The 27181-nt window shown below is 47.0% G+C and overlaps 1 protein-coding gene and 1 long non-coding RNA gene across 2 annotated transcripts in view; one reads left to right on the top strand and one right to left on the bottom strand.

The window, feature by feature from the left end:
* Window positions 1–27181, top strand: part of LOC126520649 (kinesin-like protein KIF12) — a 421689-nt gene that overhangs the window by 299920 nt on the left and 94588 nt on the right. Inside the window, exons 13-14 of the mRNA XM_050169444.2 lie at window positions 12630–12737; window positions 22826–22889. Coding sequence (XP_050025401.1) covers window positions 12630–12737; window positions 22826–22889 — 172 coding nt within the window. The remainder of the gene's footprint in view (window positions 1–12629; window positions 12738–22825; window positions 22890–27181) is intronic.
* LOC126520652 (uncharacterized) lies at window positions 865–3815 on the bottom strand. The gene is made up of 3 exons (XR_011893251.1): window positions 3618–3815; window positions 2657–2795; window positions 865–1653 (listed from the first exon to the last, which is right to left on the bottom strand). It is a non-coding gene; the product is annotated as an uncharacterized lncRNA (long non-coding RNA).

Here is a 27181-nt window from a genome sequence, read left to right as displayed (position 1 = left end):
TGCCTTGAATTGGCGAGGCCAAAGAATATGCCAAAATTTTTCTACGTTTCTGCGGTCGAACTTTTCAGAGAAAAAAAAAAACAATTGCTCGTGTTTGCCCCCTCCGAGTTTCACGTCGCATCCCAAAATCTACTTCACCTCTGTTTTGCGTATCACTCAAGAGATGGCAGCACTTGCCCATAATAAGTACGCATAACTACGAGATTTACTCTGACGGTATCACATTCTCAACTGGGAATCTCACACACGCGAAAAAGAATGGTAACCGGTATGTGCCAAATATGGGACGCCATGCAATAGAGGGTTAAAAGCGACGCTTTCCGCTACTCTTTCTATGTTCGTACTATAAGAGACTGGAATACTCTACCACCTGACACTGTCTGTATTTGTTCAAATGATGATTTCTTCCATGCTTTATGAGTGTAATTCTGAGTGTTCATTTATATGAGTTGTACCCTCCCTGTTGTAATGCCTGAATGGCGAAGCAGGTACCCAATGAATAAAATTAATAAATAAAGAATTGTTTATATTGTTGCACCTTGTTAAGCAGCAATTACGAGCATTATGTGAAATCATGTGTGCAAGAAATGCAATGTTGAAGCAACTCTTGAGTTTAAACAAAGCAGTAGTAAGCATGAGTGTCTGCTATTTAAAGAAATCCTGCTCCAATAAGTGCTTGACATGTCTCGTTTGTTGCTATACGTTTCAATATGTGCTATACAGATTGCTGACGACATTTCAGTTGCTGTGTAACTCATGCTGCTCTTGCGTGTCACACATGAACAGACATCTTCAGCTTTGGAACAATGCATACTGCACAGTAAAATAGGCATTGCAAAGCAATATTCAACAATGCAAGATTGGTTGCCATTCACCTTGGAAATAACCTTTATTTAAAGAAAATTCCCTGGCGAGACAATATTCAAAAGCACAGTGAACAAAGCAAAGGAGTAACATAATGGCACATGGTTATTTGTCACTGCATGTGTATCTGTCATGCTCAACATAGACAAATCATGTGCTTTTCACTACTGCAGTATGCAGCATACTATGATTAGCCACATGTGAGCACACGCAATGTGTTATGTTGAAGTGCACGGCCTATTTACTTTCATGAAAATAAAAATAAAACATGTTACACCAGCACATGTCTCCGCCTCATTTGCCAGCGAATGCGCCAGCGCCAACTTTGCAGGTAGGCAATGCGAAAATTTCTGGGCAGCCGAAACACACCAACTATGGATTCACGCACCGCACGGCCTCTTTGAAACAAAGCTCAAGAAGGCTGTACAGGGTGCGCCTGCGGTGGCACCTGTACTTGAAGCGGCACTTGTGCCTGGGCTGGCTCCTGTGCGCTGTCGTCATGTGCACCGTCGTCACCTGGGTCGTCTGGCAGAGGCACGCCTGCTGCAAGGCAGAGGTTATGCAGCGCTGCACAAGCTGCAACAATAGTGGCTGCTTTCTGAGGCGAGTAGTGGAGCACCCGATACCTCTGCAGGCATCGGAAGCGGCTCCTGACGACTCCTATGCACCGCTCAACGGCATTTCGCATTGATGCGTGTGCCTCATTATAGCGCCCCTCTGCCGTGAGGCGATTTGGGTGACCAGGCACAGGAGTCATGATCCATGGCTCTAGCGGGTACCCAGAGTCCCCTGTAAAGTGTTGCACGTCAGTGAACCAACGTGGATACATTAAGGCACAATGCAAGAACACAGTCTACGCCAGGGCCCTTTTACAACAGCAGCGGGTCTTGGATTTATTGTTGCAATATCTATCGAACATTGACCTTCCCAGAAAGTTGTAAAGAAAGTTCGACTCATTTTAAAGAAAAGCCCAATTTCACCTGTTGTCTCGGCTGCAAATCTCATTCTCGGGTTAAGTTGGACATGTAATATTTATTTCATACTCGTAGTTTTCTGCTCCGCTCATCCCATTTGCTTCTCCCTAAATGTACATCCTCCACTAAAACTAATTAGCTCTTCTCTCTTCAGAAGTGTTATTTTATAAAACACTTCTAAGGTCTACTCTCGAATATGCTGCCAGTATCTGGGATCCTTACTCTACCTTTCGTACCTCTTCTCGTGAAGGTACCCGAACTCAAGCTACCCGTTTGATCCTTTCTAATCACTCCAGCACCACATGTCGCTGCAACAAAAAAAATTGCAGACATTGTGACACAAAGAAAAATAGCGCAACTTGCACTATTCTACAATATATACTACACCGATCACTAACGTCGATGCCGAAAGTTTCACGCACACGCTTATTCCTTCGTTCCAAGGACAGTGACCAGGAACCAGCTACCCGAGTCCATTGTCACCAACCCTTTTCCATCATACTTGAAAACTGCCATTTCGACGTGTTCTGTAGAATTACACCCCTGCCTGTAACGCTCCACGTGGCATTCAGTGTATTGAAATTAATAAGTAAATAAACAGAATAACATGTCAGCTGTTGTATACATGCTGGTAAAAATATCTGCCTTCTAAGAGAGACATGTTTCTCTCGATAGTCGCTGTAGGTTCATTAGGTACTGCTGCATTCACAACACATTTCTAGCAAATCACGCTTTCTTAAAGCTTGCTAGGATGCAAAACTATTTGACTGTGTATGTTTTACATGTGGAAGAAGCACTGCTACTTTAGGTGCACTTACCAAGCAAGACTTCTCCATGAAGTAACAGGCCACGAGTGAGGCGGCGGCGAAATGCAGAATGCCTCCAAACGAAATAATCGTGGCACGATCCCGGAAACCGTGGGTCAATTGCCAGGATATTCAGCTTTGCATCACACACCTCGTAAGGGAAAGCAAAGAGAAGGTGTCAATGCCACTGCAACAAATATCTGGCACAAACTTTTGCTTACAACACTACTTGCCAATCAGTTACTGTTCAGTCAGCCAACACAATTACAGAAAAGGAGATATCAACATACGCAGTAGGCAGTTGAACTAATCATCAGCATGATAACAATGTCATCTTAACCTACAAATGCAATGTTGGCATGTGTACATGTGCTCATGTATGGCGTGCGGTCACAACACAATGTGCAAAATAATTCCTTTGGTTTCTTCCGTCCATATTGTACAAGATTCTGCTAGAGAGTGCCACCTGTGTTTTTTTCTTGTTTTTCCAGACAAAGTGCCTATTACAAGCGAAAGAACGCGGAAGTGGCAGCATGTGCCGTAGCAACAGCTAGAGCAAATGGGTGTCCACACATTCTCATTCTCCCTCACACCATTTTCATTGATGGGATGCTCCTTTTCACGTTTACAGTCTGTTGGCCACAATGCTTTAGTTTTACGTCGAATAAGAATCACAAGGGCTCGTCTTCTGTTAGGATCGCTCGCAGACGAAGACTCCCTTCACTGCTACGGCGTCTATTCCGGTTTAAGTCGCGCGTAATGTGTTTACATTGTAGCATCGAAAAGGCTATTCAACTGTGATTAGAGAGCACTGAAAAAGTGCGGCCGGGTTCTATTGCCAAGATCAAAGTTGTCATTACACATACAACACAAACGCTACTTTCTCGAATAGGAAAATAACGAAACGAAGTTGTTTACAACGTGCACTCGCGCAATCACATATCGAAAATATTTGTCAATGAACAATACTCACGACCATGCAGTTGAGGGCGTAATACCCTTTACGGCTCCAGTACGATTCCGTTTCGCCGGGGCCGAGCTTCTTAGGGCGAACGATGGCTATCAGACTCCCGTCCACACATCCTAGAACTCATGGAATTTTTCCACGGCTAAGAAAGCCTTCCTTGACGGCGGCTTTCTGTTGCGCCGTGGATGGGAATCTAGCCCATCCTTTTTCTTTGCCCACAACCGTAATGGCCTTGGCGACAGCTGTAATGATCCGGCTGACCGAAGGCTGCGACAGTGCAATCGCTTCTTCATTCCCGACGCACTGTTGAAAGCTCCCGGTGGCAAAAAACCGCAGCGCGCACAGCACTTTCATCGTAGTGTCGACACCACGAAATCTTTGAGGTCCGAGATGTCCTTCCAGCTCATCGCAAAGACGTCACACTATGTCTTTGGAGAGCCTAAAATGCGTTCGAAACTCTTCTTCGGCCATGCCGAACGCGTCGTGTCGTTGCCTCTCGTCGCGTCGTTGTCTTTCGGCACTCGCCAGCAACACAACCAAAGGAGCCGCCATTGCCGTCTCTGTCTCGTCTCGTCTAGGTGCCGGCTCGTCAGCTGGCGCGAGATTAGCCGGCAGCCACGGTTGCCCTAGCAACCCTCGACATCATGCTCGCCCCCGCGCGCGACCCTCGAGAGAACCACTTCTCCGCGGTTCCTCTCCTAGCAGGGAACCGGTTCCTTTCCAGAAGATTGGCAACCTGTGTGACGTCATCAAAATTTGTCGTCCCGCCCACCAGGGATGACGACAACGAAACGCCGACCAATGGCAACAGCCCAAAGGAACCGGTTCCCAAAGGAACCGCTACAGAATACGGCCCCAGGCCTTGCTGGCACATGACTAGATCTGAAAATTCAAGAGAATACTATCACTTGCATCATATCACAGGAATTTTTAAAAGCATATCACCGTGTTTCACCTATGCATGTCGTCAATAAATTCGTGTTAACTGTCCATGTAAAAACTTGTACTGCTGTCAGGAAGCAAGAAAACAAGGCAAAGATTAGTATATGAGATTGCAGGAACAAAAACTGGACACTTGTGTTCAGATCCACATTGGACACTACATAAAAAAAGCTTTACACATCCTGTGCAGCATTAGAGCAGGTCAATAAAGAGGTTGCCAATGCAATGTAGCCAATGCTAAAAATATACAAAGTATTGGCTATAGGTGAACCTAAAAAGAAGACTAGACCACAAGGCCATGCATGCATGCAGCCCATCGATACCTGAGCAACGTTTCCTTACTGTTAGCATTGACCACCACTGGCATCAAAAAACCACTTGTTGCTCTTACAAACATCAGACAAAGCTTAACCAGGAGATGTGCAAAGTGCTGGCTTGTAGGGTCAAATGACAAAAGGTTGGAAGTGGTGATGCTTACAGCATAGTGAACTCTCAGTTTAGATCCTTGTGACAATACAAACATGAACATTGTTTTATTAAAATTATTACAAGACACATTTTACTGTCTAGCTAACAATGTCAAGGATGGGATTCAAACTTCTTGAATGCACTACCTATTTAAAATCAATATTGAAAAAGGTCATTTGGACACTACTATGCATAGTACTGCACAATTACTCTATCATCTAAAACTAGCAGTTGGAATAACTCAGTGACAAAGTAAGGCCGCCATAATTCACATTGCACGAATTTAAGAATTTTGAGCAGCTAAATAAAATGCTTGTGAACAATACTAAGTGCCACTTGCATGAATGGTTGTATTATCTCAGTAATTTTGAACAGTTATAAAAAGGCATGCAAATGTAATGCACAATATGATGCATCTGTTCACCACCTCCTGGCAACAAGTGAACAAGTGAAAATTGTTAACTAGACTTTGAGTCAAATCACATTCTTTTTTTCAGAAGAGCAAAGAAACACTTCAATCTGTCATTTATGAGCCCTCTAGGCACAACATTGCTAGGAAGCACAAGTTTCTGCATCAGCGCCAGGAATGGTGCAAATGCATATGGATAATCGAGGTTCTTGATGTAGTAGGTTAAAATACAATAAATTACAGCTAGCTCCAGGCTGCCGTTCGAGACCCAAATTATTTCTTGCCTGCTGCCAGCATAAACACACGTGTGCTCGCTGCATGTGTAGACGTGGGGAGCTGCAATCTGGATATCACCACTGGGCAGTGGAGCCTACAAAGACAGTTAGAGCCTATAAACATTCGCCTATCAAACATTAAATATGCACAGTATAATGCGAACTAACGAAGTAAAATTTACCAAGAACGTGCAGTACTGCAGAGCACAACACAACCCCAAAGAGCCCAACCATTCTACATCAAGGAAAATTAGAACTGGCTCACCTTTAGCTCTCATTATTGTAAGCATGCAGGAAAAAGCAATGAAATGTTATTTTACTGAAAGTAATCAGTATAATACTAATTTACGTTTGTTTGCTGAACTATATACAACTGAAATCTCGCTAAAGGATACTACCGTTTAGCGCGTAATTATGCCGTTCCCACAAGATACGCATTAACGAGATTTCACCAGGTAAATTGGTGCAGCATCGCACACTTCATGAGCTGGCTGTGTGCACGTTCCGTCCGGCAGGATGTCTCTTACGGTTCTTGCTTACCTCACCTTTATTAACTTTCAAATGCAGTAAATCACATTTAAATTAAATTGTGAAATATAATTTAACAATTTCATCTAATTTCATTAATTTGTTCCTTCTCTACATTCTGTGCCTTCATGTGTTAATTATCGTGCAGTCTAGTTAAACGGAAGGAGTGAATAAAAAATAGCACCAAAATACTACCATACCTCAATTTAAGCGCATATAAAGTATGAGCAATGCCTCCATGCTTAGTATTATTTCAGGGGAAGAAAATCTAAGGCGACAACATTAAATCGTGTAGTGATGCTCCGCTCGACTCGCACCACTGACCAATACAAATGATAATGCTACAATATAAGTACTGAACAGGGACACAGATGTGAGTACAAGTAATCACAAAGTGAATGCAGAGAGCTTTCTGGACGATATGTGAAAAGTTTACAAATGAATGTAATATTTAGCATTGTTACATTTGAGATGTTTTCCTTATGAACTAGTAAATTATCTTTCACATCACATACCTTGGCCGCATTCAGTACCGCGGATCTCTTTCTCCATGGCAACCACTGGGCTGTCAAGTGGGGGCTTTTCCACATGGGGCCACGGTGCAGAGTCTGAAACAAACAAGTGATAACAAAGCACCCAATGAAACCAATTCTTTCCTGTATGCGCTATGCATTTACCTTTAGAGCAGCCAGGCTGTGATTCTTGCACAGGCATGCAGGCCGATTCATTTTCTATGGAGGCACCTACTGGGACAGTCTTCTCTAAAGCAAAAAAAAAGAAAAAGAATATATATATAGATCCCACGCACAGTGGGAATCGATGTAAGCAAAGCTCTCTGTGCTGTTTGCGTTCAGTGGCAATATTTGGCGGTGATGTTGACGGCCTACGACAGTCGTGATGCGATGTTAAATGTTACCTTACGTGCACCACTTGTGTTTGCCTACGTATAGTACACCAAACAGCGAGGCGTGTTTGCTCGAGGCATTGTTGTGCGCCATTGTTCGTATGCTGCAAGGAATTTAGCACTGCCATTCTTCACACGGGCGCATGGCATCGTGGCTGAAATGTTTATTTGTTCGACAGCCGCTTGCGTGTTATCCTCTTGACGCTGCGGTACTGAGTGCAGCTTTGCGTCTGCACGCCTGCATCAGTTGTCATCATGTACAAACTTGCAGGGTGTTTATTTTTCAGAAATAGCAGAAACGTGCCGTTTCATTCTTTAACATTTTTACAGTTTCTCCGCAACTGTTGCCATGTCTAGTAGCGACGTCTCTTTTATTTAAGCGACCCCAAATGAAGCATGCTTTCTGGTGGCGTCTTTCCCTTCTTCCGTGATTATACTATGTATGCAAGGCGCCACGAGCGAATATCAGCTATTATTCATCCGTTTGTTCAGGGCGTTGGCTTTACGCATTCTCTGTATTATCTTTCCATTGACTATCTCCCCTCTGGAAATTTGCACGTGAGTACAAAAGCGCTGCAGCTTCTACAATGCTTATACCGCAGGATAACGCGTAATTACAGCGCTTCAGAGGCAATTGTGTCGATGACCGAGGAGTTCCAGAGGACATTGTGACGACTAAAGAGCTCCAGAGGGCATTGTGGCGACGCCCGCGCCGCTCTTGCTGGAAAGGGCTCACAGACGCCACTCCCGCGTCCCTACTATGTACACGTACAATGTAATTTCTCGTACATTGCGTACATTATATACATTACGTACTCAACCACTCCCCGACGCCGCGTGCAGGTCAGCGACAGCAGCAGCAGTGGAAAAGCCGAGGGAAGTGGCAAAGAAAGCTTCGCTTTAAAATATTTGATACACTAGGCAATCAAAAAAGCTTTGGCTACCATTCCACTTTATACTAACCATATTGCACTGAGGAGAGACTAGATGTGCAAGCTTCCACGGTTTCATCTGGCACTGAGGCCTCGGACACGGTGCCTGGCACATTGAATTGCGCCTTTGCCTCGGCTGCATTTTTCATTTCTGAAATTATAGACGCAACGAAAGAACATAATTAGTGTTCACAAAGCGATGCAGAGCGCATTGCAGAGCTCTAGGCGAAAAAAAAAAGAAACGCGTACGTAAGCAAAATTCGTGCGAAAGCTATACAACATGTATTCTCCGGAACAACGCTGTATATAATTATACATCATTGTGCGAAATTTGAATGCAAGTTGTAAGAGAAGGGGTGACGTTGCGGTAAAACGAGAATTGTGTATTCTTCGCAGTTAGTCAATGCTAACCACCGATTCCCATGTTAAATTATTGGCCCGTTTGACTAAAAGAAAATAGAAAAAACACGTATTTTCACCCAAACGCGAAGCACTAATAGCGATAGCAAAGCATTAGACCACTACTCAAACTAAGGTACGTAGTTTTACCTGCCGTAACAGTAATCATTAGCTTACTAATAACCATGGTGTCACGCGAGCACAGGCATAAATGAACATATCTCATTTGACGACCGCGAACAATCGCTATCAAGTTGGCTTGAAGAACGCAGAGGGGAGCGAACGTTTGTTTTGTTGCTCCCTTCGCCGTGTCTCCGAACTTTTGAGATTACGCGACCTCCAGCACTACGCGCACCGAACGAAAGCGGAAATGCAACCACGAGCCGCCTCGGCTTGCCCGACTTCTGCACACACCGGAGATTATCAAGGCCAGGGCGCGGGCAGTCACGCACCACCACAGCATGGCTAACGGAGGGTGCGCGAGGCGAGTTGTACAATACTGAACGATTTCTGTCAACTACGTCAGCCCAAAGCACGGTGCCAGTACAAGAAACGTATTGTTGAGGTCATTTAGTTGCCCTGACACAACTCATCCCGCCGACAATCTCAATATTTTAGAAAGGTCTAATCTAATATTTGCACAAAATGACAACATGACAACATCGAATTTAGCTCAATGTAAATCGAAGAGCTTAAAGAAGCAAATATACCAACAATAACTTTTTTCAGAAACACTTACGCGCAGCGAGAGCATGCACTATGTCAAATGTTGAATTGCGAACTATAAAGAATTCACGTACTATCCACCTAAAAATAATTAAAAGCAAAAGTTCTGCTTACCGAGATCACATATTTTTCCGTGTGCATTTGGGACGTGGTCACAATAGTCACACCTCACCAGGTTGTCACTTTCCGACAGGCGCAGAATAGTGTATCGCTTGCATTCACAACCCGGCTCGTTACAGCGACCGCGCAACACACCGAAAAGGTCTCTGCTGCACAAAGGCATGAGGATGCAGCGGATGGCGCAAGTTCCCAGTAGAAGCGGTAATAACTACTGCAGGCTACAAGTGGTGGCAGCACACAATGGTGATCGGATGGTATCCAAACAAGTCAAATATAATGGCCGTCTCAGAACGACAACTACAACAACGACAGGACGACAGCGCGCTAACCACTCCCGCCGGCTCCGAGCCTCCCGCTCCCGCTTAAAATCTTCCCAGCGTGCAACTCGAGCTATCCCAGGAGGAGAGATGATAGCACCATGGATGGCCGCACTCCAGTGTGGCTGATGCCTGCTCGCTTCCGCCATGTTAGAAAGAGGCACTTAGAGGCACAAGCAAAAATGAAAAAAAGAATGAAAACAAGCAATGAATTACAGAAATAAATGTCAGAGGTGCCAGTGATGTTATTGGTGTGATGGTGGAAGCATTTCGTGTTTGGACAGTGATAAAGATTTCATTTCTCAGTTGGCGGCTTCACACATTTAACGCTCTTTTCATCTATCTATGTCTCCTAAAAAGACAACGGAGCGGACGGCGCTCGCTTTTATGTGAATGTAGCGGCATCCTGTTGATTTCACTGAACGTTTGGCGCGTTTCGTGTCTGCTGTAACTTAAATTTGCTGTCGTTGTAGTGTCAATCTTCGGCACAGCTTAATATGCCCAAAGAACGCTGGCAGTGGAATCAGTTGCTACAAGTTTTATTAGAAAACATCCTAAGTGCAATGCAGAATGGTTCGCCGACATGTAGGTTGTTGTCTATTTCAAAGCAGTTACGCCGGTCGCGTAGCGCGTACCGCATACCCAGCTCCCTCGCCGCGCGTTTATACTTATGTACGCTGCCTAGCTGGTACCGCGTGTCGGCATGGTTTTCTTAGGCACGTGCTTCTTGCACACTAACTATTAACCTCATCTTAAGCGCTTATGGTTGAGGCATGGAAAATTTTTGGTTGACAGCATCAAGGCAGTGCAGGGAATGAAACGAACCCGGTTAAAGGCAGAAAATGTATGCAGACAACTTAAAGGTTCTGTACAGGGACATTTTAGTAGACAAGTTGAATTATATTGATATGTGATAGAACCATCCAATGTTTTCAACAACCTTTTACTGAAAGACCCAACGCGTTCGTGTGCTTTTCTTTTACTGTTCTTTCTCGCCTCGTACATGAAATTTGTTAAAAAAATATTCATTTTTCTAAAGAAACTCGCCCGCTTTTGTTTCTCGTGTTGAAATACCGATGTTCCATGACTGTCTCATGGTGGATAGAATGCGTGCGAGAGCAGGGGGCTTCCGTCACGTTCGACCGCTGGGTTTCGGCAGGCAGTGCACGCCACATCATTCGATGACACTGTTTTCGTTGCTGATATTTCAAATATGGCTGTGCGCCAAGTATGGAGGGTCGTCAAAGAACAGCGCGCAGATGAACTTGCAAGTGCGATCGTGCTAGATTTAGTTTTTGGGTTTAAATCGTGAAAAATGTAACTACTTGGCTGACAGAAATTAAGACCGAATACAGCCCAAACTGCCGAAGTCCTACGTTTGTAATAACCAGATCATAAATGCAGAACACAAACACATTAGGATACATTTATCAGCAAACGTCCAATCCATGATGTAGGTCTCCTCACTGATGCGCTGCACTGTTCTTTAGAGGTTAAAATCTAAAGGTTACAAGGCGCCTTGAGCTGAATTAACCTTTAAATCGGTCAATTTTGACTCTTGTAACCTATAGATATATATATACGTAACAACATTTAATTAAAACATCAACATATTTCGCATGTAACCTTTATTTTATAAGTTACTCGTGATTACAAGTTACCATAAAAGGTACCGTGCTAAGAGTGTACATAAAAGCACATGCACAGACAGACCCATTCACGCCTGCTGGGACAACCAGCTTTCAAAGAAACTAGTCTCCGAGTTACACAACTCTATTGACGTGTCGCTAATGCAGTCTCCGCGTAATTTCCTTATATGGAAAGCTTCCAATAATCCAGAACCGTCTGATACTTGCTCCTGTCGACAACCTTTATCTCTTGACACCGCGGCTCACATATGCAGACCTTGCAGTCCGCGGGCAAATGTGCGTGTTCATTTTTTCTAAATTTAAAGCATGTCCCTGTTTCGCTCATTAAGACTGCGGCTAGTCTGTCCCACATATGATTTGCAGCACATGAGGGGTATCTAATACACAACTCTGGTCTGGCATTCAGCATAGGTTGTGGCATGTATTTTGCCACAACTTTACCTACTTAGCAGAAGCAAGTATCAGACGTCTCGGGAATTAATGGAAGTTTTTCATATTAAAAAGACAAGGGGAGATTTCAATACAGTTGTACGATTCGGAGATTAGTTTCTTTGGAAGTTGGCTGTCCCAGTTGGTGTGAATAAGTCTGTCTGCGCCCGTTCTTTTCTCCATGTTTATTTTAGGGTTGCGACTGAAATAAATCCGTTGGTGCCGCCTGTGTCGTCTCACGTGTTTCCTTTGCTTTTCGTGTATGCTTCTTGCGGCAATTGTGTCATTCAAGAACAAGAATAAGCGCTTCATATTGTGTGTTCTTTTTCCTTTCTTTCTTTCTTTCTTTCTTACCATGAACCTAAGCGCCTTTTGCATTAGGATCAATTGATGTTGGCGCTAGCGATTGCGTTTCTTTCTGTGTCTATATCACTTTCGCTCTAGCTGTAACCATGTCATCGTACAAACTAGCACGATCGCATACTTAAGTCAGCGTTCATGCTTTAAGCAGTTTTAATATTCTAAATAATCTTCCCTATAGGACGTTCTCAGAGCAGTCAAATCATAATATTTCGAGGCTAAAAGAACAGGTACTGCTAAATATTTTTTGTGATGACTAATTACCTTTAGAGAGGATACGATGGGAACTCGCGACGACGTTTGAAATTAACCTTGATGATGCCATTGTACGAATTACTCGGAACCGCTACACTTCTCCTGTAGCTGACGTGAGCACCTAGGTTCGTATTCACAAAAATGCTGCCACGTAAGCGCCGTGCGGTTGCATGGTCTCCTTCTGATACAGCAGCAGGCCACTAACGAGGCACTGTTACGTTTTATGAGCAATGTGAATACGGGCCATTGATGATAGATAACGTTACATTGCGGGCACAGTGTGACGGGAGCGCCCTCGTTCGCAGAACCGAGAACGCCACGATGCACCACTTGCGGGAGATGCTGGTGAGGGACCACGAGCTCGTCTGCAGGGAGAATGAACGACTCATCAAGAAACTGGACGCCCTTGAAAAGTGAGTGCACGGTTTCAGCGCTAACTGCATGCATTCATGGCCGAAGCAAATAAGATAACGTAGGTGCAAAACAGCGAAGCCGGTGCTAAGACCGGGATTTGGACGCCGTGACAGTGAAGCTTGAGCTTGAAGGTACTTCGAACGGCGGGCGATCATAAGTACACTCACACTGTTTTCCTTTTTGTTCTTTTTAGGCAGTGCAAATGTGTATAAAGGCTCTCGTTGCGGACAGTGTTATGCTGCCTCTTCCGGTGCATTACTTGAAATGGCTGGCATTACATAGGCGCCATATCTCAATTTTTAGCAAGTGAATTCACAGAGTTCGCTATTAGCCCCGAGATCTTTGAGTGGCACCCTTTTGCGTGTGACGTCAGTGGGGGTGGACTCCACTGCTTCGCAGCGCGTGCGCTCGTTACGTGACGGCAACTTGAAGCTGTCGGCCGATGTGCTATGCTCGAGTATTTGAAATGTTGGTCGGCAGGTTCGTAGACATTATATACGGAATGCTCCAGAAAACTTTCTCTGCGAAGTCGAGCGGGGTCGCAGTCGTCACCCCGTTAAGCTTGGATTGCTCCTGGAGTCGTCTGGTAGTTGGGTTGAGTTGAGTGGTTGTAGGCTACTGGTGGGATTAGCCTTGCAGTAGCTGCGGGCAATTGCTCCACCCTAGCGACACTTAAAATACATATATCACATAAAACAGACACAGACCTCACAACTACACATAGTCACTCCCAAGGTCACCATGTGGAGGCCAAATCCGTGTCCTGCATGTAATTTAAGAGAAGGCGAGAAACCTCCTTCCTATCTAACTGGTTCCCGCGCGGGAAAACAATGTCCTGAAGAGAACTGTGGGGAATTCCTGTCTTCTTGAGGGACCCGAATAACACACTCCTTTCCGCGTTATACAGAGTAGAGCACATAAGGTAATGTTCTATGTCACCGCACACTCCACACGTTGAACATAATGGAGACAACGACAGGCCAGTCTTATACATCCACGCAGGGGTACGAGCAGAGCCCGTGCGAATGCGGAGCAGTAAAGTGGCTTGGTTTCTTTTGAGACCCATGGTCACACATGGCTTGTGAGGTCGTCTGGTAGTCATCAGTGTGTACACATGCGTGTACGGCGGCGGATTCTCGTCATTGCAGCTAAGTTGTCGTGGCGCGCTCGTAATGATTTGTCGGTCCTTTTTTGACTATGTATTGCAGACGCTGGCCACCCACAGTGTCTGGGTGTAATACTGTGTGTTGCTCTGCAGCGCGTGCTGTGTGTTCGGACCCCTAGTTGCTCCGTTGCCGTAAACATTCCAATTTTGTTGCTGCCCAGCGCGTTCAGCATATCACGAAAGCCGTTTGATGTCATTTTCAGGAAACTACGCGGTCGCTTTGGCGCGTTAATGTATGCACTGATTTAGCCGCATTGCAGCAAAATGCCGTCTTGAACGTCTTATACAAGGGCGGGCAAAATAAAGGTATACAGTCTTGTGCTGCAGTGCTGACCTTCGCAAGAAAAGCTTAAACTTGATTACTTTCACCGTGATACAGCCCACCCCTGCATGTTAGTCAGCTCGGCGCAGCCCTTTCTTTCTTTGCTCCTCTCGTGGGTAGCGAGCACATTGCATGGGCGAGGTTCGTCCATCGATGAGAATCAGTGCTACCACATAACAAGAACAAGTGTCAGCCTTGCTTAAACCATCACTTTCAAAATATTCTTTTTCTGTGAACGCGTCATACGTATTGCGGATGTCATACGTATTGATGCCTTCAGGTACCATGTGCGGGTTTATTGACCGGTTGCCTTCACCCATAAAGATCACGCACTCGTGACGCCTGCGGCAGAAAGGATGTTCCACATCCGCCGCCAAGGTTTGTGCGCATGGTGGCGCTGGCTAACACTCCCACGGTTAGTTCTAGTAGTAACACATAACTACACAAGAAAGAGGATCAGGAAACGGCGCCACGGTAGCTCAGTTGGTTAGAGCCTAGCACCCGTAATGCGAAGATTTGGGATCGTTCCCCACATGCGGCAAGTTTTCATCTACTTTCATTGCCATTAATTTATCATTTCATTAATTCATTTACTGAGTACAATTAATTTTCCCTATCTTGACCTTGGTGTCTTTCTTGGCTTCTCATGATACGAATAATAATAATGGGGCCCCTCGGTTAACCCCCTTTGTTCTCGGACGAAAACAATAAATTTGAGAAGCTTAGTGTATCGTGCTTGATAAAGCCAAGACCATTGGACGCACATGTTTAAGGGATTGCTGTCACTGCTCATGCTCGCCACCAGCAACTTAACGCGTGCCTTCGTAAACCTCCACAAGCATGTTCCCTCTCCTGCCTTCACTGAATAAATTCAGCAGCAAATAAACCACGGCGACTTCTTGCTCGCCAGCTCACGCTTGATTTGGTCGCATTGCTTGCATGAACGACACGAAACGTGGTATCAGAAGTGCTGTTCGACAACCGTCGCCAGTGAATCGCAATCAAAAAAACAAATATGGAATTAGTAAAGCCTCGCGAGCCGCTACATCTGAGTTGTGACGTCGCTAGCCAATGGAAGCTTTGCAAGCAAAAATTCGAGCTCTTCATCACCGCCACGGGACCGAGAAACAAGTTTCGCGATCAAGCTACGAAGACTGCAGTGCTGCTCAGCCTGGCAGGCGATGATCTATTGGAAATCTATAACTTTACCTTCACCGAAGACGACCAGAAGGAGGACTATGCCACTTTAACCAAGAAACTGGATGGGTACTGCGCAGCGAAGGTGAATGAAGTACACGAGTGCTCATAATTCGGCAACGAGTCCGAGCGAAAGGTGAGCTTTTCGAACCATTCCTACGGGACCTAAGGCAGCTCGCACGATCGTGCAACTTCAGCGTTACAGAAGATTCGGTGATCCATGACCACACTGTATTTGGAATCAGCGACGACAATGTGCGCGAGAAGCTTGTTCGTGACAACAATTTGACTCTGGCAAGAGCAGAGCAAGTCTGCAAGGCCACCGAGTTATCAGCTGTACAGCATCTACTCTGGGCGAACAGCGGCAGGTCGACCGTGTCGAAGCAAGATCGAAGGAGACTTACCAACCCACAGTTTTTCGATGCCGTAGTGTGGTCGTGAGTATGGCCCGAGAAATGGCCCTGCGTTTGGACGAACCTGCCGCGGATGTAGAGGCAAGAACCGCTTTGCAGTGCGATGCAAAAGCAACAGGCATCAACAGGCCGAAGTCAGCACCGATTAAGACTTGTATTAGTGGACGGAGTTGTACGCCAGCATGATTGGCTAGTGCAAGCGCGAATGGCCAACAAAGCCTCCAACCTGAAGCTGGACACCGGTGCACACGTGAACTTGCTGACGTATAGCGTGTGTCGCATCTTTCGCCAAACCACACAGCTAAGGGAGAGCAACGCCGTTTCGTGCTCTGAGAAAGGAATCATCAAGCACTTCGGAGTAGTCAGACTAAAGGTCACTGTAGGCAAGGTGGCCGTCAACGTGGACTTTTTGTCGTCAAACAGCAACAAGCAATTATTGGCCTTGAAGCGAGTGAACGCTTGGGACTCTTTGTTCGGTCGCTCAATGCGATGGCAGCAACAGCTATTGCACAATTCATGCATGAATACAACGACACCTTCACTGGCACCGGATGCCTGCAACGGCACTACAGGATGGTAGTGCGATAAGACGCCATGCCCACCGTCCAAATGGTCAGACACGTGCCCTTGGCCCAGCTGCGACCACTCTGGGCAGAACACGAACGCTTGCTGAACGCAGGCATCATAGCCAAGGTATAAAAACCAACGGACTGTGTAATTCCGTTAGTTATCGCCAAAAAGAAAGACGGCAGGCTAAGAATATGCATCGATCCCAGAAGATTTAATGAGTCTGAAGTGGGAGCGCTTTCAGATGCCCCGCCAAGAGGAGCTAGAAGCAGATCTAGCAGGAGCGAATTTCTTTCTCCCGATTAGGCGCCAAGTCAGGATTCCACCACACTCCGTTGCATGTAGAAACACCCAGAATACGTACTTCTTCAACCCCTTTTGGCCGTTATCGCTTTGTGATGCTTCCTTTCGGCGTAGCGTCAGCATCCGAAATATTTCAGAAATGCATGAGCGAGATCTTTGGCGCAATACCCGGCGTGGGCGTGTATGTCGATGACATACTGGTGTGGGGCGCTTCAGAAAAAGAACACGACGACAGGCTGCGCACTGTCTTCCAGTCCGCACGCCAAGCGGGACTGACGTTCAATGCTGAGAAATTCGAAATAGGCGTTACGGAAATTTCCTTCCTTGGTCACGTCATTTCTGAAAGCGGCGTACGGTCAAGCCCCGACTCAGTCGAGTGGCAAGAAAGGCGTTCAAAGGATGCTAGATGTCAACTATTTCGCTAAGTTCCTGCGGGCACTCGCAGAAGAAACAACGGTTCTACGAGACCTGACAAAACACGAGAGTGTTTATGAATGGATAGAAGACCATGCGAAAGATTGGAGGTGTCTCGGTAGCGATTTGAGCAGCCAGCCCGTACTGGCTATCTTTGACCCAGTACGAGATACTAACGTTGCCTCAGATGCATCACAAAATGGCATTGGCTCAGCTTTGCTACAACTTTATGGGGACGCAGGGAAACCCGTTGCAAATGCCTCGCGAGAATTTGCGGACGGTCAAAAATGATATTCGCAGATCTAGAAGGAGGCAATGGCTGTAGTAAACGGGTGCGAGAAATTTCACCATTTTCTGTACGGTCGCATGGCAATCCTCGAAACAGACCACCGCCTCCTTATAAACATTTCGCCAAACGCAATCGCCGAAATGCAACCGAGACTGCCACGTTTCTTTCTTCGTTTGCTCGGACAAATTTTTGAATTGCAGCTTGTTCCAGGAAAGCAATTTGTGTTGGTAGACATGCTGTCGCGTGACTGCTTAAAGAGACTAGCAATCCTTTGGAGAACAGCTGCAGGAAGCAAACACTGCGTAAAGATACGAACCGAGTCATCACGACCGCCACGAAAGGGGCACACTCCACGAGCCGGGACGGCTGTGAAGGGCCTATAACTCCACGGCAGGCGCCCTCGCGCCAGGCGGTACATGAACGTAGCTCGCCTAGCGTCGAGGACACTGGCCGTAATGAGCTTCCAGTTTGGCCTGTGGATGGACAGATCGTACCTTTGGCAATGTGGGGGAGACCTGGGGTGGGGATATTGACTAGTTCTTGGATTGGAGTTGAAACTACGTCGATACCGGGGTGTACCTTGCGGAGGCTTACCAGAGAATTGGCAGCGGCCGCATAAATGGTGGACGGGGAACCTGAGCGAGGCACACAGTGGGAAAATGTGCTCTGCGAAAACAAGCAGAGTCGGGTGCTAAAAAAACGAAGGTTAAGCTTCGAGTTCGGAGCATATCCGAGTTAAGTGTGACCTGGGTCCACCTGACGTGTAGTGCAGTCGCCACGATGCCCAGGCCGGGTATTCCGAGTCTTCCCTTATCTCTGGGCAACTTGAGCACCTGCTTAGCTACACGACCAGTTGTCACTTTCCAGAGGAAGCTAAAGAGGACCCTCTCCAAGATAAGCTTGGTTCGGGTTGGAACAGGAGACACACACGCCACATACGCCAAGAAGGAAAACAGAAGTGAACGAAGAATTGTCGCTCGAGCAGTCAATGGATATGATAACGCGCTGAATTCCGGAATCCTGGTTTCAAGCTTCTCCTTAGCCTGGTGCCAGTTTTTCGGAGAGAGACCGTCTGGTTCGAATTGGAAACATACAATGCGCAGCCGCATTTTTACGGGGAGACCATGAACGGGCTGCGGAGTGGACGGAGCAGAGCAGAGTACATGGCTGCACTTTTCTACCTATTCAGCCTTGCACCGCTCACCTCCCAGTAACTGTCGATGACCCCCAGGTTGCTGCAAGTTGACGCCTCGTCCGCGACTACAATGGACAAGTCATCCGCATAGGCAAAGAATGCAACCGGAAGAGAACCTGGTGGGAGGAGGAACCTGCCAATTCTACGGTCACAGGACAACCTCTGCAGAAGCGGTTCAAAAGCGAGTACGTGGAGGGCAGGTGAGAGAGGGTCCCCGTGCCGTACATTACGTCCCAAAATGAATGCCTCCGAGACGCGGTCCCGTATGATAACAGCAGAAGTCGGCCGAGAATACAAAGCTTCGACCATCTGCCGAAAACCCACACTAAAACCAGCCTCTTCCAGAACACGGAAAAGGTACCTATGGCTAATGATGTCGAAAGCCTTCTCCTGATCGAAGGAGCAAAGAATACCTGGAAGTTTCCTGGTATTTGCCCACAGGAGAAGGTGCGTTACTGCTAAACCGTGAAGCTGAGTGGAGCGCCCCTGAACACCACATGCCTGGTATGGACCCAAAACAGTGTTGAGCACTGGCGTGAGTCCCATACACAGGCACTTTGCTATGAGCTTATAATCGCAGTTGAGAAGTGTGATTGGACGGCATGCTCTCAGATCGGAGCTTCTTCACTCGTCTTTACAAAGGAGAGTGATTAGCCCTTCTTGTTGAAACGCTGACAAAGTCCCTTCACTGAGTAGCCTGTTCACCAGTGATGTGAACGGCTTCCCTAACAGTGTCCAAAACTTAAGAAAAAACTCGGCCGTCAGACCATCGGATCCTGGACTGCGATTACGCTCCATAGACTTCAAAGCCGAAAATAGCTCATCCTTATCTATGGCTCAGTCACATACTTGTGGCGGCTCAGCTGGTGAAGCAAAAGGAAAGATAGCTGGAGAAGCAACTGGTTCGGCATACAAGGTCATGTAAAACTGCCGCGCCAGTGCAAGAACTCCATCTGATGAATGGACTATGCTACCATCGCTTGGATATACTAGGGAAGAGAGAGTTGTGCTCTTCCTTGAAAGATGCCTACGTAAGACGTTTCTGCTGCACCACGCTTCCATTCCCCACTGCTCTGCTCGGGTTCTGGCCCCCAAGCTATCCCAGCGTCGTTGCAGGAGAATCCGAAGTTCCTTTCGGAGTGAGGTCAGCGCCGGAGCAACACAGGCCCGCCGGACAGTGGAGTCGAGAGCAGGAGGATCGCGCCGGAGACAATTTTACTCGCCTCACGCTCCTCGCGCGCTCGATGCTTGCCCCAAGACCTGAAGCACTCACGTACTCTGACCTTCACGTCATCCCATTCTGTGCCACCAAGATTCTCTTTGTTGTGCAGCGATCGAAAGAGAATGTATGATACCTCTGTGGTTGCCTGCCTGTCTTTTAGGAGACGTGGATTTAGGCACCATGGTCTCTTTCCTTGCGAGACTGTTAGAATCGGCAAACCGCAGAATTAGGAAGCTGTGGTCGCTAAGAGCAGAAGGAATCAATCAAGAAGAATACATAATGGAAGCTAGTGACGACGAGATGTAAAAACGATCGATGCGGCTCTGCAGGCCCCTTCCTGTCCAAGTCATTCCTGACTGTCCAGGACGAAGCACGCGCCAAGCATAGACCAGTCCCAGCCCGTCGACGAGCTCTCGCAGTAGAGCATTTCCACGCATATCTTTAACTGATGGAGTCCCTCTAGGTAGGTATCGCATTGCGGAGCCTCGCCAAGCTGTGCATTTAGCACTGTATGGCTGCTTGAGCTCCCAATGGTAACCCCACCTCAAGGTTAATTAGGGAGAGAAGATTACTCCCTCTAACCTTGGCAGGTCCCTGCCACTGGCCTTGGGAGGTCGCGTTCGGCACCTTTACCGCTACGTAGAAATACAGGGATCGAAGTGGCGACAGGAGAGCCGTAGCGTCAACAACCTTAACTCTGTCGACATCGAAGGTCGTGCGCGCCTGCGTGTGCTCGTGATATACAGACGTTTTCATGTACTTAAAACACTGCTGGAAACAAAAGTGCACCTAAAGAGTTGACAGTCGACTTCGGTTTGTAGTTCCGACCTTACCGTAGGATCCGCGAATTCACAAGCGCGACGCTGATCGAAGTGTGTTATTCTAGCTTTATATAGTTTGCAAAAAAAAAGTATTTTCCTCCAATCTTCAGGTTTCTTCTGATCTTCAGGTTTCATGAGGAGCCGTTCACCGGCCTTGGTCACCAATGGACTCGCTTGCATATTTATATTATAGTTATGCGCACTGACCAGCACAGGATTCGCCGTGTTGGAGCTAAGCGGCAGTGTCGCATCATAAGCTTCGTATGGTTTGAGACTACTTCTGGAGTTGAAAACCACTCGAAACGAACGAGGCACGAAGACGGCGATGCTGAATAGGCAGTGCGATCAAAAACAGTCCGGACGTACGTGGGCGCGCTGGCTCTGGGCACCGCTGAGCCATGGCTGAGCGTCAGCAGACGACAGTTGGTTTCGCCCGGAAGTGCGTCATAGATATGACAATTTAAAGCGAAGCTTTCGCTTACTTCAGCTATACTGCAGCCCATTCAGTTAACTGTGTCAATTCATATCCACGGTAACAGTAGGAACAAGTACACCGATCCAAACACCCTTCTTGATTGACGTCAGCGATCGGCCAATAGCAACCGTCTAAGGGAATGTGCTTTATGACGCAATAAAGCACACAAAAGAGAGCGAGAGTTTGGCTTCTTTTGAAACGAGAGCGTTTGATAAAAAGCTGACCTGGCGCCCCGCTTGTGAGCCCCACGCGTCGCGCACGAGTGCAAAATTTGGCTGAGATGTTCACAGCAGCATGTACCATCCGCTGAATGTGTTTTTTCGCAAAGCCTAAGGGGTGCTTCAGGGCTTCTTTAAAAACCAGAATTTAATTTACAGTTTGCGAATCTGTGAAATAATCGAAGCTCCTTAATATATAATAATGCCGTGACGTACAGATTTGCCTACACTTTCTTGAGCACATGATGTGTCCCGTGTATGTCTTCCAAGAACCGAATTTGTTTCTTTCTAAGAGCTAGACTGATTTTTGAAGCACTCCAACCGTGTCCAGATTTCGCTATTGTTCTAGCCGACAACTATGACGTCTTGAAATTATCACATTCGTGGTGTGTCCGCTTATAATCCCTCAATGATCAGCTGGGAAATTTCTGAGGTCTACGTGACCCCGAAGAAGAGCCTATCCACCTGGTACATAGCCTTTTATGTTTCAAATTGTTCTTAAGGTGTTACGATAACGTGTCGTAACGTATAACGCTTCCAACTGTATCTGGAAGGAGGCATGTTTGCAATTTAGATTAGAAAAGTTCGCACCTTGAGCGATTTTGACAGCGAGGTCGTCTCTTTATTAGGTAGCGGGTATTTCTCATCCTTGAATACAAAGTTGAGTGTGACGTAATAATCACCACCATATGTTGGCAAAATGAGTCAAACTCAGGTTCACACACAAGGTATTGGTTTAACTTAAGGCTCACTTAGACCCAGGCTCACATAAATAAAACTGAGCGGGCTTACTGGATCACAGGCTCAGAAGACATCCGACTCATCAGTCAGATGCCTGATGATCGTGTCTCATCATGCTCACTCGGCGCCAGCCGAAAAATCCGAGATAGCCAAGCCCACTCTGACACGTGCTCACCCCAAAATATCCCTGGGGGACTCACTTGAGCTCTTAGTCACTGGAATCAGACCGAGGTGTGCTGACTCGGGCTTGCGGATTCACGCAGACTTGCATTCACTCGGACATAGACAAACGGAATTACGGTCTTGGACTCACCCAAACCCACGGAATCTCGCTCTCAGTCTCATAGGTTCATAACTCATCCGAACTCAGAATAAGCTGCTCACTAAAAGAATATTCAGAGTCAACTCAAAGAATCAGAATCAACGGGTTATATAGGTGCCCTGCAGGGTAAAACAGACATTTGTGTAAAGAATGGAAGCAGGTGAAGAGGGAGCATTTCTCTGCGGAAGTCTTATATCGTTCTGATAATGGTTCTTATTTGATATATGGTCCACGTTCATTATCTGCACAAAAACGGCGTAACAGACATTGAAGTGAAGTAGTCTTCACTGCAAAATTCCATGCACCACTCGCCATTTTACGCCCATTGCATCGTTTTTATGTATCACATCTTTACCTATCCAATGCTATAGCTATATGGTCTCGCTGTAATTTCGCCGACATCTTTCTTGTGTGCTTACGCAGGACCTCAGCGCAGCAACGCCAGCCTGCTGCCACCGAGAAGACACAGGAAAGTGCCAAGCCGCAGGTATACCTGCAGGATCTTCTGCTTGCAAACTAAGTGCACTTATGCTTTCACACCTGTTATGGGCACGAATATTTATGCAGTTAATATCACATGAGCGTCGACCGGCTAGTAGCTACTGGCTTGATATTCTTTTCAATATGGCTCGTTGCTGCAGTAGAGAAAGTTGGTTCATCTTTGTATGCGGCATTACCAACTTGAATGTTTATTCAAGAGGATATGAAGGATGATTTGAACTTGAGGGTGAGTTCCACATATTCAAAGGAACGAAACCGCCACAGCCTCAATTTTACAACTCGCATAGAAATGATATCTTTATTTACAAGATGATTCTTGGTTAGCTCACGCAACGTTCTGCCTTTTCTTTTAGGAATGGTGTGCCTCATGCAGTCATTTTCACATGTGTGCTGATAGTGATGTCTACACTTAATGCAGTTTTATTAAAATAACGTACAGATCCACACTCCCGGATATGCTCGGCTAAGTGTTGCCTTAGTTTACCACGGTTTCGTGTTCATCAAGGTGAACATTATAACAGTGTACAGCCTAACGAGCACAGGTATTACCACATGAAAGCATAGAAGTCCAAAAGCATGAACTAGGTAATGTAGGTTTGAAGTGATCAACAGTCGTAGAACAAGGAATGTAAGAGCCAGTGTAAGCCAACAGCAATTTTTTTCTGAGAGCCCAATCCCGCGTGTTGGAGCCAATCCAGAGAAGAACCAGGGAACCTGGCCGAAAACAGGTGAGCCGGCGATGCCTGCCGTACTGTGTCTTCTGTTGTGAGTGTGACGTGGCTAATCGCTGGCGGGCAACCTGAAAGGCCTGATGGGCTCGAGTAATTGCGTTGGGGGCGTAGTCACTGGTAGCAGGCGTAGTGGAAAGCAGCGAGGTATCCATGGGCAAGCTAAGATCGCCGCCCAACAATAAATAGAGCTGCGAGAAACCGGTGACAACATAGCGTGATGAATTGCATGCGAACGTCACGAATGATAGGCTCACGTCCAAGTGGCGGAACTCAGAAGAAACATACATCCACAACATGTCTGTGAGCTGTGAGCGCGCGATTCAAGCGTTCTATCCCCTTAGTCCGGATATGGTAAGCTGTGGTGAGCTTGTGCCTGGTCTCGCACGATCCAAATATGTTGGCGATCACGTTAGAGAGAAATTGCTTAGGCCATGTCCGTAAAGAGCTGTTTAGGAGCGCCGTGATAAAAGCTGACGTCACACAACAAAGCGTTGGTGACGCCATTCGCACAGCTGGTCGTCAGGGCGCGCTTGATCGCATATGTCTGGAATAATATGTTATAACGGCGATTGACTTGTTCCCAGAGTGAGACACAAGCAACGGGCTTAGCAAGTGGATACCAATGCGAAAGAAAGACGCATAGGGGATGTCCAAGGACTGATGTGGACCACTATAGGAGAACGGAGGGCCTGTTTCCACGTTGACAGAGGTCACACGAAATGACGCGTTCGTGCACAGACCGGTACATGCCGGGCCAGTAAAAGCGATGGCGTATGCGGTCATACGTACGAGAAAAGCCTAGGTGGCCCACCATTTGTACATCGTGAAGCTGCGCAATAATGGTCGGCCGCAGATGTTCCGCAATCACAAGGAGGATCTCAAGTTGTCGTAAGCTAGTGCGTCGGCAAAATGAACCCATCGCGGAGTAAAAACATGCCCATGTTGGCATCAGGAGGTGAACAATTCAGCCGCACAACGAGTTGGTGCAAGGCGGCATCACGCCTCTGTTCATTGCAGACGGGACAGTCATCTGCGTAACACAGGCTGTGGTGTCGCTGTATTCGTGGTCAGGTAGATCCACTGGATGACAGGATAAACACTGTACATTTCGGTGCGAGCGGCCAGACTTGTGCGCGACAAAATAGAAAGATGCTCATGAAGCCGCCAAACCCAGCGCCTAAGGTAGCCAATGTTGTCTTTCAGAAGCGAAAGCCAGCAAAGTGCGTGGTGGTCAGTGGTAACGGAGGACTGTTCGCCGCAGAGTGAGGGTTTGAAATTTTGCAACGGTTTGGACCAGAGCGAGACACTCCCTCTTCCCAATGGAGTATAGTTCCGCTCCGGATTGGAAGGACAGCTGGAGTACGCTAAATCATGGTCGTGTCCGGGCTGATGGTGCGAGAAAACAGCGTCTATGCTATGGCCACTGGCGTCGGAGCGGACCTCCGTGGGGAAGGAGTCATCAGAGTGAGGCAGAATATGTTCGGACGTAAGCAGGGTGATCAGCTTGGCGAAAGCCAAAGCTTGTAGTGGACCCCATCAGCGAGGCATCTAGCAAAGGTCGGTAGAGAGTCGGGCGATAGTAGCAAAATCCTTGGCAAACCGAAGAAAATATCAGCAGAGGCCGACGAAACTGCGAACATTGTAAACAAACTTCGGCACGGGGAAATCCACAACAATTCACACTTTGTCCTAGCCGGATCTGATACCTGCAACGTCAAAAAATGGCTGTGGCTTAGCTAAGGTTAAGCCCAGGATGCGAAGCATACTAGCCTTTATTTTAGTTGTTGAACCACTGTTTAGCCTGGTGAACTGCTGTTGCTTGGCTTTATTTGGTTCGGCTAGTAGAAGAAACAACTCATGCGTTACTCTGCTTCGCCTTCAAGAGTGGAACGCGACAGCGTTCCCGTCGACCCGCCAAGGGGTGTAAGACAATGGGCTACGGCGCAGCGACTACGCGCCCCGCATTGGACGCGGTGTGCGTCGAGCAACGCAGCGTTCGGCGCGGCAACGAAATGTGCGCCTGAGCAAGCGACGCTCGCCTGAGCCTTAGAACCAGCTAGTTTCTAAGGCAACACCGCATTCACTAGAGGCGCTTTTGTACCGCTTTGAAGCATCGTACTCGTGGCTCAGTGGTAGCGTCTGCGTCTCACACTCCGGAGACCCTGGTTCGACTCCCACCCAGCCCATCTTGCAAGAGTTGAGCCAAAGCCACCTAGAAACAAGCGCAGCTGCTTATATACCACCGCGACGCCGCGAGCGACGGCGCGAGTTGGAGCCCCGTTTCTCCTCTGTCGTGACGTCACGGTGTCACGTGGTATTGAAGGCGACACCGCCGCGCCTGAGGAGCTGGGTTTAGCTCTAGTAATATGCTTCGCATAAAACTACTTCTTGTATTACAAAGGGTCTTCTCCCGATCATTGTCATTCACTGTGGTTTGCCAGGATCACGAATGGGGGTCGATAGAGGAGAACTATAATTCGCGCCGTGGAGACATTCAAGCAGGTTATCGATATGTGGCAAAGTATATATACATCACTCTTATTGACCTTGTTCAGGTGGCGGCATTTGACGGGGAAGCGCCATTTATCTTTTTTTTACGAGAAGAACAGAGAAATCACAAGGATGCGAGACGGTCACTTCTTTCTGAATGACGCGACGTTCAATGGCGGATGCTCGATAAGCACGCCGATGAATTTGGCTGGTATCTACAGTTGTGGTGTGGGGTGTTGCGGTAGAGGCTTGGTTCAACGGTTTGTCATAACTGTCAAACCTGTACCGTTATACGGCGTTGAGAATCTGCGCAGACGTTGACAGTGAGAAAGGAGAACGTCAGCTACTATCATCAGTTATCGGCAGGTGTGAACGATGTCTTCTCACGAGAAGACAACAAAGCAGTATTGGGACCCATAGTGAACTGGGTGCGTTCTTTAACGGGCCTCTCACCAGGTTTCGCAGTTTCAAAAAGACGAGCGCAGCGCCTACTTGACACGCTGATGATCGCTTCTGCAAAGTATCAGAGCGGTGCACCGCCCCTTCATGAAAGTGACCCACTTACAAGTTTTAAAGAGAAGCTTTCTCTGCCTCTTCTACCTACTTTCCGGGCGCTGCTGCAGCTGTGATGGTCTTGCCGTGCGTGCCGCTGGGTTTCTTGCAACACCACCAGATGGCGCTCGTCTGCTCGCATCCGCTATAGACCGTTGACTATTGCGTCGGTAATATACAGGTTAATAGCAATGCAGGTAATTAAATTAAAGCTGTAAGCATGGACAGAGAATAATGGCATTTTGGGAGAACTTCAGAATGACTTCAGAACAGGTAGGCGTCTGGATGATAACTTATTTGTCCTTACTCAGTCTATTGAAATATCCATTGTAAAAAGGAGACTGTTATATGTAGCCTTTTTACATATTACAGGAGCGTATGACAAGGTAGACCGCAACATTTTGTAGGATATTCTGGAAGGGAAAGGTTGGGCGACGATTCCATAGAGCTTTTGAGGGAGATTCACCTATAAAACACCGCTTGCGTTGAATGTGGCAGGGGTGCC

Source organism: Dermacentor andersoni, chromosome 3, assembly GCF_023375885.2.
Source record: "Dermacentor andersoni chromosome 3, qqDerAnde1_hic_scaffold, whole genome shotgun sequence".
NCBI lineage: Eukaryota > Metazoa > Arthropoda > Arachnida > Ixodida > Ixodidae > Dermacentor > Dermacentor andersoni.
The sequence above is the reverse complement of the archived record's forward strand: the minus strand, read 5'-3'. Positions and strand labels throughout refer to the sequence as shown.